Raw genomic sequence first — 15,356 nt, forward strand, 5'->3', positions numbered from 1 at the left:
AGCAAAGCACCTGGGACAAGTTAACTGTGCGCACTGGGAGTTACTAAGAATATTCTTCCAGCTTTCTGTAAGAGTTGGTATTTTGAAAACACCAAAGGCTGTAGCAGTTTGCAATAGGGTCCCTGATGAAAGCATGAGATTATGAAATTTTCACTCCAGAAGCCTTTATAATTTCATAGCAGCTGGAAATGCCCAATAATCCTCCTTGTAAAATCTTTCATTTTAAGAGTTCTAAGGTTTATTTATACACAAACACTTTTCATCAGCTGTATACAGAAAGACCTGCCCAAATATTGAAGAGGAAACAGTTCAGCTTGCTGGTCTTGTTGATTTTTGCCCCCAAATAAATCTGAAACATAATGAATTAGTAAAACTTTATAAAGCTGAAACACTTAGATTTACCTTATATAATCCTGACAGCCTTTACGAAAACTCACCCCTAAACACAAATAGAAGGATTTTTGCCTCAGTGTCTTTTTAGCAGATGTCTAGATGCAGCTGTTACACAGACCTTTATTTCCATACTACCTTACTCCAGCTTGTCAAAGTATCTCCAGTCAAGCAACCACAGCCACAAGAGTGTGATTTAGCCAATTTATTCCTGTTAATCTGAGCCTAATGAAGACAAAGATCCAGAGGAACATCTGATCAACTTTTCGACAGGTTTTCAGCAGCTCAGGTAATCTACAATGATTGCATTTGTGGAAAATACATGCAAGGAGCCTAGCACAGGGAGGTGTTTTTGTAAAACAAGACTTGGAAATATAAGACCCCATAAAATATGAGTCACAAAATTTGACCATGTACCTACCCTGTTTAGATTGGCAAAACACAGCTGCTATCACAAAGAATTATTTGGTTTTTCAGTGGTGCCAATCTATGGTAGATTCCACATGCTCAAGCTTGGAGCATCTCCCGGAGTGTCTGTGGTTTGAAAAAATGGTTTCACAACTCTGTTTCTAAGTGTACCAGAGCTTCAAACAAAAATCCCAGTCACTTATACTGCCAATATTGCAGGTTACTAAGGGGGAAAGCTGTAAGAAAAACAACTACAGGAGGCAAGTTAAGATTGCTTTAAATAATTTTATTGTAATGGACTCTTCAAATGGATCGGCTTTAAAGTGACTCTCTGTTAATATGGGGTTTCAGAACTAAGCAGCATAAACCCTCACCTGCTTTAAAATACAACTCTTAATGTTTACAAGATCAGATGTCATCATATTCTTTCCATGCATGCTCTTAGCATTGTCATTTTGCAATGCATTATTTTGTTAGGAAACACTGCTTTACCAAGAGGGTGGTCAAACACTGGAACAGGCTTCCTGGGCAGACAGACGATCGATGCCCCAAGCCTGTCAGTGTTTGAGGCATTTGGATGATGTCCTTTGTTGCTCAGCCCTGTCTGACAGTCAGACTAGATGGTCACTACAGGTCCCTTCCAACAGAAACCGTGTATCCTATCCTATCCTATCCTATCCTATCCTATCCTATCCTATCCTATCCTAATTATTTATTAGATGTTAACAGTCCTGTTTCTTTCCTTGCTCAAGACCACATGACCTGAAGAAAGCTTGTTTTGGGCTTTTGTTTTCATATAACCATCATGTATGTGACCTGTTGCTTTTCTTGATTTTGCTCCTGTCAACACCACAGTTTATGAAGCATCAGCAAGGCCATATTTATCTTGAGAATCTGAGTGGTCATCACTGAGCTCATGAGGAACCAAGCTGAGAGCCTGAAAAAATTAACTTTGTTATTACTCCTAGTAGGACAGTTTTCTCATTTAAAAGGGATTATAGCTTGTTTTCATAGAATCAAACAGTATCTTGGGTTGGCACAGAACTTAAAGATCACTTGGTTCCAACACCTCTGACACTGGCAGGGACAGCTTTCACTAGACCAGGTTGCTCAGAACTCCAACCTGGTCTTAATGCCCCCTCGATGGGGCAGCCACAGCTGCTCTGGCCAACCTGTTCTAGTGCCTCACCACCCTCACAATAAAGAATTTCTTCCTCATATCTAATCTAAACTGAGTCTCCTTCAGTTATAAACTATTTCCCTTGACTTGTCACTGCATGATCTTGCAAAAGTTCTTCATCTTTTTTGGGGGCTCCCTTCAGGTACTGGAAGGCTAGAACTACCTCATCCTGAAGCCTTTTCTTCTGGTTGAGCAATCCCAGTTCTCTCAGTCTTTCCTCAAAGCAGAGGTACTCCATCCCTCTGATCACCCTGGTGGCCTCCTCTGGACTTGCTCCAACAGGTCCATTTCCATCCTTTGATGGGGAGTGTGAGAGACCGAAATGTTAAAGGTTAATGACTCAATCAATCAGCCACTGGCAAAAACAGCAGGTGATTTTCTGGGGGCAGATTTGCACCCCTGAAACGATGGGGAAGAGGAGAGTTTTTGGGTGTGTGGTGGCAAAACCTCTGATCTGCCTAAGAACAGCCCAGGTACAGAGCGGGTGAACCAGTGGGGGATGATCACCAGTGGAGAACGGCCACAACAAATCAACCTTTGTTTGGCAGCAAGCTGGGTTTTGGGCCACATAACAGTGAAAGCTGACAAGAAGCAGATCTGGTGAGGTGCGATAAACTTTTTATTGTGTCCATGTCCTCCCTTGCACAACTGGCTCAGGTGTAAAACTTCCACCTGGGGTACCAGGACATTGATATGTAAGCCTGAAGATACTCGTCCCATCTGATGGGGCATAACTGGCTCAACTACAGAGTTTTGGTGTTCTTAAGAGAAATACACTTTGTCCCTGTTCGAAGATTACTAGAATATGCTAGTACTACACAGAGCGCCTGTTAAGAAGGAAAGTATGCCAGCTTGGATTTGGCATTTCACGAAATCTCCCATTAATCTGTGAGCCTGGGCAAAGAGACTTTGAACCTGCATGGGAAACATCACAATAGCCATTCTCCCTGGTGAGCCAAATTGCATGAGAGCACTCCCCTCCACAAAGCCTTGAGGTGGTGAGAGATGGGTAGAATGACCACCAGATGAACTATTTGAGTTTGTTTTAAACCTTAATTACACCTGGATTTAAAGAGTGAATGACTGAAAGTAAACATTATCTGTCTTTCTCCTACAACCACCTACCACTTAATTAAGAAAGCACTTAAGAATTTGTCTTAGCCCTTTCTGCAGGTTGAACAAGCCCATCCTAGAAATGTTTCTGATAAGACAAGTGCTGAGCCACAGCTTACCCTACCTTAACCATAAAGAATTTGAAAGAAAAAAGGACTTTTTTTATAGTAAAGTAGGCCTTTTGGAACCTAGAGAATCCAGTAGCTGCCTGTGACGTTTTGAATTCACTCTAAGTTTTGCATATGAGAAAACAGGGGTAATTTTTATTTTTACAAGAGGCAGTGGCTTTTGTCTTCCACCAGAATGGTATCTCCCCCACACAACATGTCAAAGATGAAAGAGTGTGCAGTATTATCTATTCCTCTAAAGCTACTTTGTAAACGGATTTATTATAAGGAAATTAAGGAGTTATCTGTGTCAACAGTGCTATTAGAAAAACATATTTCCATCTAGAGTTCTTATACCACATAAAACTAAAATTAATTAGTCACGCTGAGATCTATTGATTAGTGTGTTGATAAAACTGAGAGATGAATAGTCAGTAAAAGGCAAAACTACTGGAAGAGACTTAAGTGACAGAAAAGAAAAGAGATTACCAACCAGACCCATAATATTTTAAAAATCCGTAGAGTTATATTTTAGATTGAAAAAGATCTCTGGGTGTCATCTAGTTAAACTCTGTCAGTCACAGCAGGGCCAGTTTACTAAGGATCACGTCCAGGTGAGTTCTACCTATTCAACAACGGAGATTTCAGACTCTCTGTTAGTACAGTCTAAGTACAGTTAGCAGCACAGATAAACAGAAAACATCCCATCTTTCTTATTTTATTAAAGTTTATTGCAAGATCAAAGGTCTCACAAAAAAATAGAAACTTACAAATTGTGTGAATAGTTTTAATGCACTCATAAAGAGACATTAAAAGAAAATTGACTAAGATTCTGTACTATATCTGCAATATAATTCACTGGCTTTATTCTTAAAATATTGTTGCCATTTTGGAGTAAATAGAAAGCATAGCATTACACATGTTCACAAGTATTTACCACTTATTTTAAACAAAATCTTTACGATATATTTTTTTTTCCAGAGAAATTAGTTCATCCCCATTTTGAAAAGTCTAATAAGAAAACATTCAACATCCTCACTGGAAGTAATGTGAGCTGATGTTTCTGTTGTAAAAAATTATGCTATGGAAATCAACAAACAGCTTTACAGAGTTATACAGCCATATTAAACAAGCTTCTACGTTATGCTGCATTAGGCCTTCTGGATTAGCAAAACATTTTGACAATAAAGGCAACTTTTCAGCTGAAGCTTAAGCATTTTATAGTTTGGATTAAAATGCTGTAACCTTTGAAAAACAAATATCCAGTGTTACACACCTGACAACATTCTTAACCAAATGGTAATACTCTAAAGGTTAAGGCAGCTCCAAATTGAACTGCAATGTTTGTATTTTCACAATTCCCTGCTCAAATTTAACTCCTTAGAATGCAATGTGTGACAGAGAGTGAGAGAGAGGCTGCTTGGTACTTGGTTGCTGTTCAGGGTTAAACCATAACAGTCTCACAAAGAAAATCAATATTTTATGTGTTTAATTTGGATATTTTCTTGCCCACACTGTATTAAGAAGCATCTGATCCTACAAAATGGTACTCGCGATGGGACTCATGTTTAGATGGCCTTCTCAAGGTAAGCACTATTTGCATTGTGAGATCCATTCTAAAATAAAACCACACAGGAAATGAAAGGGATCCTGTTACTGATTTATACCCATTCATCTGGCTGTTCCAAATTATCAACAGAGCAGCATAGTCAGAGGAGGGAAGTTCACTTAAATAAAAATTAAAATTTTTCAGCCAAATAAAATGATTTCTGATAGTTGGTGTACTCAGCTATTCTTTGTCTTCATGAAGTATAGCTGGTTATCATTGTTAGGCTAAGCACTGTTACTCATTATTAAAATGTCAAGGTGGAAAGATTTAAAAATCACTACAGCTTCTAATATTTAAAAAAAAAAGAAAGATGATAAGAAAATGGTAAATAACTGTAGATTTTCTTATTACTCTGTATCTTAAAACCTCTGGGGTAGATTTAGTAAATAAAAAGCATCAAGCTTAGTTCCCAGTTTCAACACAGGCCTCTGTTGATCAACTGCACTGGTGCTAGCACTGAGTTACCATTTACAGATCAAAGGAAACACACATGACCAAGGCAAAGTAAACAGAGGAAAACAAGCTAAACATCTATAACTCAAACTATCCAGAGAACTAGTAGGAATCCACTTCAAGAAATTTGCCAAAGGCTTTTATAACTTTTATGCAAACAAAACCACAACGCATTTCTAAAGTTTTGCTTCAATATTTGTACTTAGTTGTACAGTACATTAAAGTCAGTGTACAGCTTTTGCCATTTTACTGTAACCTCTGTAAACTCACAACTATATTGCATCATATGAAAGGTTATAAACCCTTCTGCAATCCCCATTAGATCTACTGAATGCAGCAGAGTGGAACATGTTGGTACAGAAGGTTAGGAGCCAGAAGACATATTGGGTGTCCAGCCCATTTGATAAGCCCGCTCCAGTGTTCTCTTGCAATCCTGTAGCACAGTACTGAAGGTTATATGTGGATATTGCTGTACCAGCTGCTCCACTGTGGCCTCGTTCACCTGCAACACAAGAAAAGAACCTGTGATATGCAGAAAGTGAATGAAGAGGGTAACATTAGGCAAGCTAAAAAAATGGACGAACTTTGGACTCCTGGGCGGGCTTGCAGGATGGGGTTCCTTACTGTTGCTATAGGTTTGGGTCCATTTATCACAAAATAAATATACAGAATGTAATGTCCATTAGAGAATGAAAAAAAAAAAAAAACAAAGTAAAACCCCATGCTTTGATTTTACTGTAAAGGAAGAATTTTTACCATCCTGGTTTAACGGAGTGCTGCCCAGAGCAACAGATTTCTACCTTCAAACAGACGCTATTTACTCAAATTTCAGACATAAGTTTAAAACGTGAGATATTTTTGGCTTTGGAAAATGAAAATGGATTACATCTATTAATTAATTTATGGCACAGTTATGGAGACATTTACACATACTAAGTAGTAACTCCACAATTAACTTCACTGAAATGAACTTGCACTGTATGGTTGCTATCAACAGGTTTGCAATGAAAAGTACTAGATAATATGACCAAACATGGGGGAAAAAATACAAATTATTGTATGTTGCAGGTAGATCAATTACTCCTATATGTCCCTTCTTCCAAAAGGTGAAAGTCCTGCATGTCTTCACATACATCACTGGCAGAAGATCTTATTTTAGCCTTCTGTTGTGAGGATAACTCCACAGAGTTGAGATCAATAATTAAAAACATACAAGATTGTTGGGTCTGGCATGTCCCTCTTAAACCTGAGACATCAAAGTTAGCACCTTTATTATTCATAAGACAAGGCAACCAGACAAGGCCAGCTAAACCTAACACCTTTACAATTGCAGTGCTGTGAGAGGATTAATTTGTCAATTATTTTAAAGATGATTGCAGTTCATATCACAGAGGTAAACAGCTTTCTTCAGCCTTTACACAAATAAAAGATTAACCTAAGAACCATGACTTCTAGTTGGCTCTCTTTGAAATCTTTGCTGAACAGATGGGCATTTTAAAATGCATTGATACTACAGTTACTGAACCACCTACATCAGTAGGATGTACAACTGATGGCATTGTTTGCTTTTTTTTTATCCACAGTGCTCCACATTCAAGGCCAAAACTAAAAAGCCAGGCTGAAATGCTTACTACCATTACAAACATCTGTCTTGCGAATAAAATTTTAAAGCACAGTAACCACAATATCTAATAATATTTTTGCCCATAAAAGATAACAAGGAGAGCTTCTTTCTGAACAGTGATTGCACCCAATGACAAGGATAAATGAAAGGTTTAATATCCAGTTCTTCTACTTTGATAATAGATACACTCAATCTTCATTGGAAGTTTCATCTAGCTGAGACTGACTTGGATAGAAAACTGGTTTAACTTCACAGCACAAACTGTACTGCTCTTGCAAATTGCTATGTTACAGTAACATCTTCCAGCGCTGAAAAACAAGAAGTGACTTTTAATAAATCAAAATGAAATCAGAGATAGCACAAGTCCCCCATAATATTTGATATTTACAGCTGAATACATACTTGCAAACTGTAAGCTACAATTCACAGAAATATTGCTTGGAAGGGAAGAATCCCTAAAGTAGCAGTAATTTGCTACTTTATGCCTATTCAAAAAATAGTCAAAAGTCTCTTTTCATCAGAGTTATGCTGCAGAGACCCATGGCACAATCTCTCATGCTACCAGAAACTTATCTCAATGGTTAACTCACCCACAACAAAGACGCTTACAACAGACAGCTGCTCATTTTGCTCTTTCTCAATGGGAAACTTGAAGAAGATGCATTATTTATCTACTAGATAGCTGCAAATATTACTAGTAAATAGAAGTTATGAATTTACCTGTTGTGCATTATTTGTTAGAATAGCACGGATATTATGGCTTTAGAGCCAGTGTCATATGCATACTCTCTGTTATAAGAAACAAGCAAGGTGAATTCAATGTAAAGATGATGTGCACACACAGGAAGGTACTGAATGATCTCCATATCCTGGTGTATTGGACTCAGGACATGTATAGTCTAGCTAGGTATAAGCTGATGTATTTACTACCAGGCTAACTTAAGCATGGCCCATGACACTCAAGAAGGCAGATGATGTTACAGTGGTATCTTTTAGTTTTAAAACCTGTGAAGAAACCTATGGTAAACCACCTCGCACTAACTGTTTGTCCTAATTTTTTTCTAATACAATTATTACTAGATAAAATGATAGTTAATAAAATTGTTGCTATTTGCTATTAGTATTTACTAAACAGAAGAAAGGAGCTTTTGGCATCAAGTGCCAAATACAGTTACAAAATAAACAGGAATATGAAGAAGGCAGATAAAACTATTGCAGAAGTGCCACTGACAAAAACAGCTGTTTTATGACCAAAGCCTGAAGAGTAGAAGCTTTTCTCCATTTTTTACTGGAGCATTAAGTAAATAATTTAAATTATTAGTTTGATCCTAGACAATAAGCTCTGTTATAACTTGTTAAACAGCAAAGTAATGACAAATCCTATGTATCTATTTGGAACCGTAATATTCACAGAAAGAAATTACTTTGAGTTTGAAAAACTGAGTTTACTCTCACGATAAAGGAAAAAATTATCTTACAAAGCTTCATGATAAATGATTGAATATATGTAACTTTAAGTTAAATATAAGTATTTTTAATCCTAAGAGAGTAAACAGCAAAGAGTTAAAAACTATGCCCTATTAAATTCAATGTAAGATTACACAACAAAAGAGGGAGAAAAAGGATCTTATTTGGCAGTGGCAAACCAACCTGGATCTAGAGATGAGAAAAAAATTATTCCCTATCAGAAGATTTTGATACCTTTTCTTTACCACGAGAAAAGTCAGGTCAGACACTAAAACAGTGAAAAACTTTTAGTATTTAAAACTCTCCATAGTGTTGGCACTATCTGACAAATATAAAGAAGAGAAATAAAATTTTATTCTTTGTTAACGAATGTGAAAAGCAATATCTAAGTCAACTTTGTTAGTATCCTTGTCATCATTTCCCTAGTGGCGGGATTAAGATGAAAAGAAGTCTTATGCCCAGCCATTAGAACACAAGCTTCTGTCTCTTTGTTAAGATCAGCCTGGCTGGTGATAAAACGAAAGTACTGAATGTCATTCCCAAAATAAGTTCATTACACAAACAGAGCAATTTTCCCTTCTGAGCTTAAACATTCTTCTTCAGTGAATGAAAACTAAAAATCTCCACATCTTAATATGCTGTAAAATGCTATATTTTTCTTTCAGAGAACTTTCATTAATCTTCATCTTTTGAGTTGTCAGAAGAAAGACTATCTGCAGATAAACTACTTAGATTATCTAATACATAATCATTCATTTGAATCTGAATAGCTCTTCAATTATATTTTAACACATAATGAAAGAATGCACCCCTTATCATTAAGAATGAAAATAATAGGTTTGTGCACATCCTGGTCATCAAACAAAAAAAGAAAATAACAACAAAGACTGGTTTGAAACTTCTTTTTTCTTTCTGAAATAAAAATTTATCCCAGGCCAAAGAATTGATTAAAAAACCAAAACAAAGGAGAAGATGGGTTACAGAAACTGGCAAGACCAAGTGGTATCATCTCTCTTTAACTCAATTAGAGCAGTTACTTAGAGCTCATAATTTTGAATACTTCTTGCTTAAAGACACCTGAACACATAATGCCTATTTCCCAGCAGAATATACTTGACTTTGTGACAAATGTTATCTGGGGTAGGACCTCCTTAATTTCTTCTTTGTCTAATGACAGTGTGGTTGTACAGAAAGGATTTAAATATTATCAGTGCTAGAGACTATTTCTCATGTGATAATTAGGAGTTCATCTTGGAAAGAAGAACAAGAATACCCTTCATGTGAAATGGAATGCAGGCAAAACGGTTTTGTGAGTGCCTCTTTGGAGAACTTTCATTTCACTCTGCTATGTACACACATGTACACACACAGCTATGTGGCTGAAATACGGAGAAAAATGGGAAATCAGTGCTCAACACTGTACTCTCCTTTAGGTAAAATGATTTGCCCATAACAGAAAGCCTGAAAACCCCCACCAATCTGTAAATATTTTTCCCAGAATAAAGTAACCAACACTTCTGAGCTGATTTTTTCAGGCTCAGAGTAAAGTGAAAGCTACTCACAATAAAATATTCATTCATACTTTGATCTAGCATGCCATATTTACTCATTTAGTCTGATTGCTAGTATTTACTGATTTGGTACACCATTCATCTGACACAGAACATCTTCAGAAATTTCTGTTATGCCACCCTTCCACAAGTTTTCATGAAAAATTCAAACTGCAAGCAAAAATACTTATTAGGTAATTTTTTTTTTTTTTTCCTTTTAAATGTGCTGTGTCATTTGGTTCTAGTGATAATTCCAGCATTGTTTTCTTTGATTTTTAGATTCTAAAATTAGGGATTTCTGAAGATATAAAATTATTTCAAAGGGCTACGATTTTTTTTTTTTTTTAATGTTCCTACAGCAGATCTTATTAAGTTCAAAGGAGTCAAGTTTTCCTAATCCTGTTAAAGTAAATTAGAGATTACATTTGAAACCATCAGCCAAACTAGCTATTTCTTTTTAATGAGACTGATAGCTTCATTCACAGCTCAGGAACAGAAACAGAGGTTATAGGTGCTTTTCCTAAACAGGACTTCCCTAGTTACTTTTCCTTAGCTTGTCTTTAGTTGATACCATGTCCTGGAAATCTTCTCTGGGACTGGATACTCTTTCACTAAATTGTCAAGAATTGCAAGATTTCCTACTGATCTCCAAAACTCCTCCTATGGGTGCATCAAGGTCAGTCTTAGAAGGCAGTTCTGACTCTAACGCTATTAAAATGTGCCAAGAATGTCTGTGTTATCTAGAGCAATACTGAAAAGGAAGAGTAGAGTCATCACTTGAGCTGTAAGTTTTATGCAGCTCTACATAGTGAATGAGTATTCAGCATTATTCTAAAGAGTTTGAATGGTCTTGTTCAATAACAAAAGCTAAAACCCTTCACATCTTAGTGACTTCAGTTTAATGACCAACGCACTTGATAATTGAAAAGCAAAAGTTATTGCCACTCCAAGTTAATAACTGAAACCAATAAGCAGTTATATAAATAAAAAAGCTAAAGTTTGTAAAACTGGATTATTGCAAAGGTGCATTATTAGAACTTCATTCAAAAGCCTGCTTATGTCCCTCAGACCACCATTCAGGGATGATGGCTGAAATAATTTCTGCATAGTATCTAACCTAGCCCTCGGAAGGGACATTGGCTGGCTGATTTCTGAGGCAGGTTGGCATCTCCAGTTATTTAACTTTATAAGCCAGTCATTAATAAAAAATAACAAACCAATTTAAAATACTCTGAGTCAGCAATATCTGCACAGAAAGGCATTAACAACACATAGAACTGCTAGCTTAATCTTAGAAATCTAGTACTTGCTAAGAATTTTAGGGAAATCTTAGCAGGTGAGAGGTAACATTCAGACCAAAAGATTTTCAGGGCTGCCATACAGATAGCTGGGCTAGATAATGGCACAAGTATTATCATTACATTTCTACATATAAAGAACCACAAAATCAACTTCACACAAAAGAAATGCAAATGGATTTGTCCCCAGAAGGCTTTCTGTTACAGCGGGGATTACTGTAACACGCATATATCAAACCAGGAGGCCGTGGAAAAGAAATATATATGGACAGATTCGTGATAGATGTTTCAGAGATGTTTATTTCTCCAGCCGCATGGCCAGGGCTCTGCCCAGGAACTGTTCCAGTCACGGGACCAAGGGTCCTTCTGCCCACGCAGGGAACACAAACCAACCAATGGGAACGAGGCTGAGCAGGGGCAGGGAAACCCCGTGTCTGTGCCCTCAGGGCCCCTCTGCCAGGGCTGCACGGCAGGGGAGGAGACCGCGACAGCTTTCTTATAATATTATTGACATTTTTGCTTATGGAGTGGTATTGCAGCATTAGTGGTACTGAATTGTGTGTGCTTCTGTCTCAGTACACTTAGAGCAGTATTGCACAAAAGCCAAATTTGTATGCAATGGTCAAAGAAATTACTTTATAGTCATTGTGTGTATCCATAATGATGGATTTGGAAAACATTTTATCTTCCAATTTCTCTAATGGTTTACAACAAAATCCCAAATATACACACTTGGAGTTATAAGCAAAACATTTTCACACAATCTTTCTCTTCTCTAAGTTGTACTTTGCTTCCTCAAGTGAGTGTCTTATAAAAAGTGCACTCTGTTTGATTTTTTTTCTGCTAATAGTTGAATGAATTATATTCTCAGGTGGCCCAATTATAACTGTTGCCTGTAGCCATAACAAAATTAAAGATTTCTGGAAATGTTTTGTGTGAAGTGCACTTGATCAGCTAAGGCAGACATATTCCACAGAGTTTCAGTGACTGCCCTTATGCCCAGGGGCAGAACCTTTGTTTAGGACTTTAATAAAATAACAGCACTACCAATATTAGCACAATATCCTATAGTCCAAATAAAGTCCCTTACGACTTGAGAAAAGAATGTATTTTGACTTAGAGGATGCTGTTATTAAAAAAAAAAAAAAAAACAAAAAAACCACACATGCACACACATACAAACACTGTATTTGTAGGCTCATAAATAATGAAACTGGCAAGTTTAGTCTGATGTGCTATTATTAGCATGACATTTGACAACTTGTGTTACACCTTAACAATTAATTACCCATTTATATTTGTAAAGGGGAAGGAGTAGGTAAACAGAAATATCTGCAATCTTTTCTGCCATGTGAATTGAAATAAATGGAATACACAAATCTTCTCATATTCCGTGGTAGCACTTCTGGAAGTATTTCCGAAAGTGTAGCAAGGTTGCTTGCTGGAGTATATCTACTTTACAGTTCTTGCTTAAATCTCACCTGAAAGGAATGAAATTCATTGTTGTGGTTGTTTTCTCATGTGAATGCTTTTGCCTCAAACTGCCAGTCTGCTGCAAACTACCAACACCCATTTCAGATCTCTGCGAGGATGCACGGGTTTCTAGCACAGCCATTATTTCAGGGCTTTCTGTCCTAATCATTGTTGCCACACATTACTGAATATTGAAGCTGTGTAAGTAATAAAGGTTTCACTCTCAATTCTCTTTGCTTATTGTGAAGGTTTATTTTTCTATTAAATCAGAGAAACCATTCTAAAGGAGCCTTTCAGTTTGGCTGGTTATTTGGTTTACTAATTCTGCTCATTTCATCAAACTTCTAGACCCCACCTACAGAATATTTCCAGGTAAAAATATTACCAGTACTATACACATTTCAAAAACTTTATTCTTTTAAAAATTGCAGTTAATAAAGACCCAGATGCAGTGAAATGACAGTGGTAATTCATATAGTGATAAATTTTCTTTCAGATTACTTTCTGCCTGTTGAATTAATAACACTGAATATTTTCCTTCCTATTTGACTACATTAACAATAATTTGAGCACATTACTGTAATACCTGTCAAAATGACGGCACGTAAAACTAATGGAGAAATCTTTCTCAAAAGTTGCCAGCTGGCAAAAATAACTGGAAGTTCCAGGGAGCAATGCTTCTAAAAAAATTTCTCCCTTATTTTTTCTTTTTAATTCATAAAAATGCTGACTAGTTCACATTGTACTCTTCCTTAATAGTTGGCCTTGTCATGATTTTGAATTGTTTATCAGCACCTGAGGGCCCATCTTTCTATTACAGAATGACATGGTCAAGTAGATGCTTTTTAAAAACAAGGACAGTTTCATTAACTCTGGAGGATTCCATCTGCCGCTCATTGCCATGGAACTGTTGCAGAGCTATCAGTGTGGATGATAAAAATCTTTTAGCAAAGAAACAGTTAAACTAGAAGAGCAAATTCTTCAGCTTGTATAAAAATCCTTTTTTTTTTTTTTTTAATTTAGCAGATGCTTTCGTTTACACACATAATGGATCTGTTATCCTAGTTAGCAAGGGGGAAAAAGCCAAAAGTAGTATTGTTCAGACTTTTAAAATTGTTGTATTGAAAACCAAAGTGAAATAAATGCTATTCTTCTTTTGTTGTGGGATAGCTGTGGTTTCCTTCTAATGGGATTCACAGATTTCATGAATCTAAAATCTTCATTATTCATAGAGAGATGTATCAATTGCAGCTCCTACATTATACACATAAAACTTTAAAAAATACGGCAATTCCTTTTTAATATGCAGCAATGTAACTTGAACAAATTATAGTAATTTAACAGAAAAAAAGGGCTACAGAATTTTTCTTAAAGGGAAGGATTGGATATTTTCATTCCTCTTCAAATCACAAAACCATAATTTCAAATCTCAAAATGAACCCCTTGGAATATAAAAGAAGAAATGGTAGCAATTTGGCAGGTTTTTTGATCAGGCTAATGATAGTTAGCATTTTCTGAAAGTGGAAGGCAAATTGCTGTGATAATTATATTAAAACAAGCCATGGCTCTGTATTCTCACTATTCTGACATTGATTAGGAACAGTTTAGCTCAAAAGTATATTTGAAATTGCAAGATGTATCTCTAGAACTGAGGATATTGGCTCCTTTTCACTTACCTTCAGTTGCAGACTAGCTGTGTAAATTAAAAGCTTGTGAGTGACAGGTAAAAATGTTTCTCCTAAACAACAGGAGCTGTATTCCTGTTATGCTAATGATTTGCAGTCTTCACTGAATATGTATTTACAAATATTTCTAAAACAGGTTTTGTAGAAGGACAAAGTGATAAATTATATTAAAAGTCCACATATTGTCTAAAAATCCTGTTCTTACTTAAGATGCAAATGATTTGTTAACTGACCATTTTTATTTTTAGGAATCTTTCTTCCTCTCTCTGATAACATAAAATAGTTTGTCTTTTTGTCAGTTGTACTGACCATCAATTTCTGTGTTCTAATATCCCAGTAAAACTAGAATAGGAAATATATGCTACAATTCATCTGAGAAAGTAATCTGGAATAAGCTACAGGCTTTCAGAAGTATTTTCATGAAAAGAAACCATGTCTTTTTTGAGAAATTAATCTCAAAAGATAGAAAAAATCAAGGCAAAAAAAAAAAAAAGAAGAAAGCAAGGAATAAGGGCCAACATGATTTATTAACTAAGTTGTGTATCCTTTCACAGCCAACTTTGTTGGACTCTCTTCATTTCATTCACACATAGTGGTGAATATTGAATTTTGTGGCCTCTGTTTTTCAGTGTCATTTTTCTGCCTATTTTCCCAAGAAATGTCTCCTGCATTTATGTGGAACACTGCTGATAACCATTACAAATGGCACCACAGTTATAGGAAAAGGATCTTGAAATATGAAAATTTTGCATGAGAAAAGTTGCAGGAAGATTATTGTGACACATTGCTCAACCAGTCAAGCTATCACCCAGAAAAAAAAATCTAATTTTTAGCCCCTATTTCCTAGTTGATACCCAGCCATTTTCCCCAAGGGTGAAGATTGCAAGCTGCCGTTATTTAAAGCTGTTTCACTTCCTGTGAGAGCACAAGAAAGAAGTGATATAAAGACATCTTTCAAATGAGTTCTAGCAATACTTAATATAGAGAACATCACCCTCT

The 15,356-nt window shown here is 36.3% G+C and overlaps 1 protein-coding gene across 1 annotated transcript in view; it reads right to left on the reverse strand.

Moving 5' to 3' along the window:
• Nucleotides 1-1,147: 1,147 nt before the first annotated feature.
• Nucleotides 1,148-15,356, reverse strand: part of FBXL17 (F-box and leucine rich repeat protein 17) — a 278,001-nt gene continuing 263,792 nt past the window's right edge. The window contains exon 9 of the mRNA XM_082300852.1: nucleotides 1,148-5,762. Within this exon, the coding sequence (XP_082156978.1) occupies nucleotides 5,625-5,762 (138 nt within the window). The 3' untranslated portion in view covers nucleotides 1,148-5,624. The remainder of the gene's footprint in view (nucleotides 5,763-15,356) is intronic.

The sequence above is a fragment of the Coloeus monedula genome (genome assembly GCF_965178545.1).
Source record: "Coloeus monedula genome assembly, chromosome: Z".
Taxonomy (NCBI): Eukaryota; Metazoa; Chordata; class Aves; order Passeriformes; family Corvidae; genus Coloeus; species Coloeus monedula.